General features: G+C 46.9%; 1 protein-coding gene across 1 annotated transcript; it reads right to left on the bottom strand.

Annotated features, from left to right (window-relative positions):
• Positions 1–1364: 1364 nt before the first annotated feature.
• Positions 1365–5618, bottom strand: EPO (erythropoietin). Its single transcript, XM_020979182.2, has 5 exons — positions 5606–5618; positions 4691–4827; positions 3691–3777; positions 2225–2404; positions 1365–1983 (listed from the first exon to the last, which is right to left on the bottom strand). The coding sequence occupies exons 1-5, from the start codon at positions 5616–5618 to the stop codon at positions 1828–1830; spliced, it is 573 nt and encodes a 190-aa protein (XP_020834841.1). The 3' UTR covers positions 1365–1827.
• Positions 5619–6651: the final 1033 nt, after the last annotated feature.

The raw sequence follows: 6651 nt of genomic DNA, 5'->3' as shown, positions 1-6651 counted from the left end.
ATACAGGGAATTTGAGGGGGGATAGTGGAGGAATGAATATGGAAGGAATTGGGATACTGAGGGGTTGTATTCCAAAGCTTCTTCTCCATCATGCCTGAGGGGAAAATTAGATGCTAGGTGGAGTAGAAATGGCAAAATCCTATTTTTCCCCCAGAGCAATGAGACCCCATCCTTTCCCTATATCCTGATTAGGCAACCCTTTCTCCTGTATTCTGAGCTCTATATGCTGAGCAGACAACTACTTCCCACATACACTGAATAGACAACCTCACCACTCCGTAGCCCACCTTATCACCAGCAACCTTGTGGTCAAGGGACTTTCCCAAGACCAAGGTAGCATAATGAGACTCCTCAAAGCCCAATAGTAACTTATGGGATGTCAAAGCCGCCATTAATATCTTATGAATATGATAATGAAGTGACTCTCGAGAGTGAAAGTATGGCTATTTCAAGATAGCCACCGGGAAGACCCAGAACAATGCAAGTGCTCATCTTTTTTTTGCTTGCATAGCACAAAGATTATGCCATAGCAAATTGCCAGAAGTTACTCCCCCTTCAGCTCTGATATAAGCAAGTCTCCATGCCCCTTCCACCCAACCAACCAGTATCCTGAGCTGCTGGGTTCCGTTTGCTTTTACGGAAAGCCCTGCTCGGAAAGACTGGCCTTGGTATTCTTACCAGCTCCCAGCCGGCTTTCCCACTGCATTAAGGAGCAAGAGAGATATTTCAGCTGGGAAATCAGATTCTGGATTAAATTAGACATTAGGAAACTGAGGTAGGTAGTGTAACTTGATACTGGGATGCTTGGGTCCTTGAATGGTGGCAGAGACTGGAGGTGGCCGAAATCTGGGGTCCAGGGAGAAGCAGTGAGGGAAGTGTCTAGTTGCTTTGAATTGGGAGCTGCCTCCCCCCCACCCACACACCCCCAGTGCAGTTAGTACTCTTCCCACCCCCTCATTGCCTTTAAAGGTTTCTCCTGTCAGAAATTGGCAGCAGCTGCCTGGGGGACAACCTTGAGTAGAGACAAGTTATTGACTAACAGTGGTTGAGTCTATGGCTTCAGGCCCAGTAGGGTCAAGAAGTCAGGCAGGCCGGATGAGGCAGCATGTAGGGCCTGACCCTTGTAACCTCCATGCTTCCCAGGACGGCAGGACAGGACCCAGAGAATGGAGGAGGGAGTACGGTTTATAAAAAAAAAAAAAAGTCAGGATCAAAGGGGAAAACAGAAAAGCCAAGACACATTTGGTGTTTTCAATTCTTGGCAGTTAGGTTCTTAAATATTAAAAAAAAAAAGACAAAAAAAAAAACTGGACACCAATGAGATCAGGGATATCCCTATCCGGGACCCCATTCTATTTCTGCTGTTCTTCCAGCCCTACATCAAACTATTAGTCTTTGGCTAGCAGGTGAATCAGCCAGGCCTAGGGAACAGGTTATTTGTCACCTAAGCTCCTGAATGTTTCTTCCCTGGTTGGTGGCTCCAGATAGGAGCAATTCTCCCCCCCAAACTTCTAGGTGGCATCATTGTGTTTTCAAGGTGAATTAAGGCATTTTCCTCTCATGGCTCAATTTAAAGCTGGATTCATCCAGTTCATAGTTCTCTGTCTTGGCATTATGATAGCCCTGGGACTCAAAGTTGAGTATCAGTTTCTCCTGCTCTTTAGGCATCTTCCTTTGCACTGGTGTGTCCATAAGCCAGCTGGCTCTGATTGCTTCATTCCCCTGGAGAGTGCTGGTAGCAGGGATGGCACAGGCAGACCCAAGCAGTATCATTGAGCAGGGTGGGGTGGTGGATGTGCCTAGGGTGGAGGTGGGGGGGGCAACTAATCACCTCTCCTCTTTTTGGCAGGCTTCCCTCAAAAACAACTTGAGCTTTCCCCGTAGGAAATTGGAGTAGATTCGAAAAAGTTTGTCCATGGTCCCAACCGTGAAGGTACGAAATGGAGCTGCTGTTGGGGCATCTGGAACATAGATAGCTTCTTCCTGGCAATGAAAGAGAAAAGGTTTAGTGAACTACCTGCATCCTAAAAATGAAAAACTTCCTGGGGGCAGAACTGGAGCTTTGGTCAACTCCTAAGAGCTCAACTGGGAGCAGAGATTTTCTCCCCATTTCATGAAGGGGAAGAAATAAAGGTCCAGAGGTGAGTTTTCCACATTTCATGGTTCCAATGAAGTTTGTTCCCAATTCTCCTGATTCCTGGTGGTTCCACCAAATTACTCTTACCTGTGCTCCCAGTCCTCGAAGCAGGAATCTGAGACTTCTCAAGCTGCTGACAGCTTTGTCCACAAAGAGCTTTAGCGCTACTGGTGTCTGAGAGGAGTTGGCCAGCAAGGCCTGCCCTTTTAGGACAGCTTCGGAGAGCAGGGTCAGCCCCTGCCAGACCTCCCCTGCCTTCTGCCCCACCTAAAGAGAAATAAGAGAGTCAGCCTAACCTAAGGTTATTTTCATCTCCTCCTCTATCAATAGCTTTGGCCTCCTCTCTGCCCTTGCCTTATCTCTGTCTCAGATGGCCAGCATTTTTTTTTCTTGGCCTCTCTTTTTCTCTTCTTTCCTTGTCAGCATCTTTAGCTCTTCTCTTTCATGTATCTTGAATCTCATCCTCTCCACCAGCTCCTTTATATCAGCAACCATTTAAGACTCTCAGTTATCATTCCATATCGCTCCTTCCCTTCATGGCTAAACTTCTTGAAAAAGTTGTTTACATAGAGTTCCTCTACTTCCTTAATACCTACTGTCTCTTCAATCCCCTGCAATCTCCTTTCTGCTCCCACTACTCTTCTAAACTGCCCTTTCAAAGGTCACCAATGACTTACTAATCACCAAATCCAAAGGTCTTTGTTGAGTCCTCATTCTGTTTGACTTCTTAGTTTTAGACCCGGTTGACTTCTACCAGATAATATTTCCTTACTTGGCTTCAGAGACACCACACTCTTGGTTCTCTTCCTAGCTTTCTCTCTCTCTTTCTCTCTCTCTCTCTCTCTCTCTCTCTCTCTCTCTCTCTCTCTCTCTCTCTCTCTCTCTCTCTCTTCATTTCAGTGGAAGGAGATACTCATCCTCTTCCTGACTCCTTAATGTGGATATTTTCCCAAGGATTTGTCCCCAGGTCTCTCCCTTCCCCTTCCTTACCTTCCCCATCCCTTCTTCTCTTTCCCTTGGTAGCTTCATTAAGTACCACAGGTTCAACTACCACCTCCATGCAGATGACTTCCCAATCGTTATCTCCAGCTCCAGATGAACATACTCGACTCCCTATAGGAGATCTCTACCTCAATGTCCCAGCAGTCTTTTAAACTCAACATATCCAAAATGGAACTTCTCTTTCTCCAAACCTTCTCTTTTTGACTTCAGGATTTCTTTCTGTAATATTATCTTTCACCCTTCCCATATTTGTAAGCTTGGAGTTATCCTTGACTCTTCATTCTCCCTCACCTCTCAGATCCAATCAAAGTCCTGAAAATTCCTCACTGACTCATTCACTACTGTAATTACAATTCCTTATTATCATTCCTCCTGGCCTACTCCAGCCCAATCCCTACACTACCCAACAGTGAATGAATAAACCCTTTCATGTCTCTACCATTGTTTCTTTTACCCTATGGCTACGTTCTTAAAAAAAAAAAACAACGAACAAATGAAACTCTGAGATCATTTCCCCAAGTCAACATGGAAGAAAGAAAGCACAGTCTTACCTCCATCTTCTTCCAGGTATGGAAGTTCACCCTGGTATCAGGGACTGTGATGTTCTCACCCAGGCTGCAATCTTCCATGCAGGCTACCTAAAATACCCCAACCCCACCCCGATGCAACAGGTCAGGATTTTCAGATTTTTATCTAGTCTAACAATGAGTCCCTGTCTCATCATAGGATCAGAGATCTGGAAGGAACCTTAGAGGTAATCTAGTCCAACTTCTTCATGTTACCAAGGAGAAAACTGAGATCCCAGGCAGATTAAATGACGAGGCACACAGTCACATGGGTCACACAGATCAGAGCTAAGAGTCAAACCCAGGTCCTGTTTGTCAAACTAAGTCCTTAGTCAAACTAAACTTCACATGTTTCATTGTACTGAGTTCTCTGCTTCCCTTCCCAGATTCCTCTCTACCTTTTGAAGGCTGGAATTATCATCAAGCCAAGTCAATAGATTATTAGCTGTTCTACTTTTGATGTCCAGTTGATGTCCAGACAACTGAAGTGCCCTATCACTACTCTCTAATTCCTCCATGCCTGGCTTATGATCTGTTTCCCCAGCTCCTCATCTGTTTCCTCTTGGAATCCAAGTAACTTGTAGTAAATTCCCACACTAAGGTGGATTCTTTTTCTGACTCAGTCTCCACCAAAATGGTCTCCACCATGCTCTCCACCTCCTGATTCCTATTTTTTTCTCACATGAGTATAAGAATATATAGTAGCTCTCTACCACTCTACAACTGCCCCCTCCCCATCCCCCACCCCCCACAGAAATACCCCCATTCCCATACACACTCTCCTTGCTTTATTCAACTGCTTCTCGGGAAGGAATCTGACCACCAGTTATAATGGTCTTGTCTAGCCTTGGGTGGAGGATAGGGAGGATTTCCAGGATTGGTGGGCTAAGAAGTGAACTTTGGGTTCAACAATTCAACAAATATTTATTAAGCAACTACTATTCGAAAGGGCTTGGACTGTGTTTCCCCTGGGGTGGGGCCTTACCGTTGTAGCATTCTGTGCTTCTTTGGCCTCAAGGATGTACCTCTCCAGGATGTGGCTATCACAGAAGGGGGACTGTGGAGAGCCCCACACCGGAACTCCAAGGTGAAGTAGCAGCAGCTGCAGCAGAACAAGAAATTCTGGAGGAGAGGAAAAACCAAGCTGAATGTGAGATAAAAAAGTGGCCCTGGGAGGAGGGATGAAGGAGAAAATCTTAGAGCTGGAAGGGACCATCAAGATCATTTAGTCTAACCCTTCATTTTATCGATGAGGAAACTGAGGGCAAGAAGGTTAAAGTGACATCAGAACTGGGATTTCATCCCCTGACTCTAGATCTGGTCTTTCCACTACATTAATGCTTCCTTCAATAAGGAATTGCTTTGAGGGAACAGTTTAACATCCAATGATATTGCTCCCTAACCCCCAAGTATATGCACACTGCCATCCAAAGACTCAGATGATCACTTCCCAGTCTTGCATCCATATACCTTCCCATTCACACCTCCCACTCCAGTGAACCCTAAGCATTCTGCTCTCCAGCCTGCTTTGGGATACCCTTTCAGCTAGATCCCAGCTCCAACTCTGCTGTGTTTCCTAGGAGCTGGCCACTTCCAGTCCTCTGCTTTCTCCCCGCGAACTGAAATGTCCTGCTCCCTCAGGCTAGGGGGTCACTGCACACGCCCTCCAGTGGAGATTCTCTTTCCTCTTTGTGGAGTCCTGCCTCCTCTGCTCCCACCCCCCTTGGGGTCCTTGGCAAATCCGTGGTCCTTGAACCCAGCCACCTTCCTGTCAATAGCCCAAGCACCAAATCCTTCCCCAAACAAGGGACCTAAAAGAGAATTGTAACCTGACCAGCCCATACTAGCCACTAGCCCACAGTGCCTGTTCCCCTGCTTCTGAGAGGTTGGGAGTACTCACCATGAACCCCCATCTCCATTCCTGTGAGCCACGACACCCTCAGAGACCAGGAGCCTGGCCTGTCCCCATGCAGGGACCCCTCATTTTACGGAGGGTCAGATCCCAACCCCAGCTCTTTAAAGGAGGCAGGTTACTCAGAAAGAATATGTGTCAGGTTGAAGCCTTATGGGAAGCCAGGAGTTTTAATAGGTGAACAAACCCAGAAGAGGTAAAGGAATCCCCCCTCCCCCCTCCAAAAAAAAAATAAAACGCTCCTGGGAGAGGAGAAAAACAGCCGCCTGGGGGCTAGCCCTTGAGACACTGCTGCTGCCTGCAGGCTGGGGGTCCGGGTTGTTATCTGCATGTGTGCGTGCGTGTGTGGGGTGGGTGGGAGCATGTGTGTGCGTGTGGGGTCGCCCGAGGTGGGGGCCAGGCTAGTGATCAGAGCAAAGAGCAGGACTTCTGTGTCTTGGTTTTGGCTGAGAGGAGAAAGATCTGGCAAGGAGGAGAGCGGTTGGGACACCATCCTCAGATCTCGTGGCTATATGTTGAGGGAGAGATCTCGTAGTGGGGGATAGAGGGGAAGAGAAGGTAGTAGATCTCCTAGCTTCCAGGATTGGAGGACAGCTAAAGGTGAGGCTAGTGGATAAGGAGCCATATTTCTGAGAGAAGAACGTGAGCTGAGAAAGATTGAGGATGCACACACCTGCCGTGTTCTCAGAGACATAGTTCTTGGGAAAAGATTCCTCAACTGGAAAGCAGGACCCTGGGTTCAAGTGCCAGATTAAATCTGGATGGCAACATAGATTTGATTTGTCTTCTTCCTACAGCCACACTGTATTTCTAGGGATTGCATCTTCTCTGTCTGTATCAACTAGTATTCTAGGAAGCAAAAAATGTAGGTTTGAAAGAGAGCCGGGAGATCAGAGTAGGTAAAAGAGATATTGGGCAGGGTAAGAAGCTGACTTTGCTGGACCAACCTGAATATTCAGTAACTCAAAAACAGAGACAACTTTTGCACAGCAAAGGAACACGTGACATTACCCCTCAGCCTCTTCAAGCTTCGG

The sequence above is a fragment of the Phascolarctos cinereus genome, unplaced genomic scaffold (genome assembly GCF_003287225.1).
Source record: "Phascolarctos cinereus isolate Bilbo 61053 unplaced genomic scaffold, phaCin_HiC Scaffold_5;HRSCAF=322, whole genome shotgun sequence".
NCBI lineage: Eukaryota > Metazoa > Chordata > Mammalia > Diprotodontia > Phascolarctidae > Phascolarctos > Phascolarctos cinereus.
The sequence above is the reverse complement of the archived record's forward strand: the minus strand, read 5'-3'. Positions and strand labels throughout refer to the sequence as shown.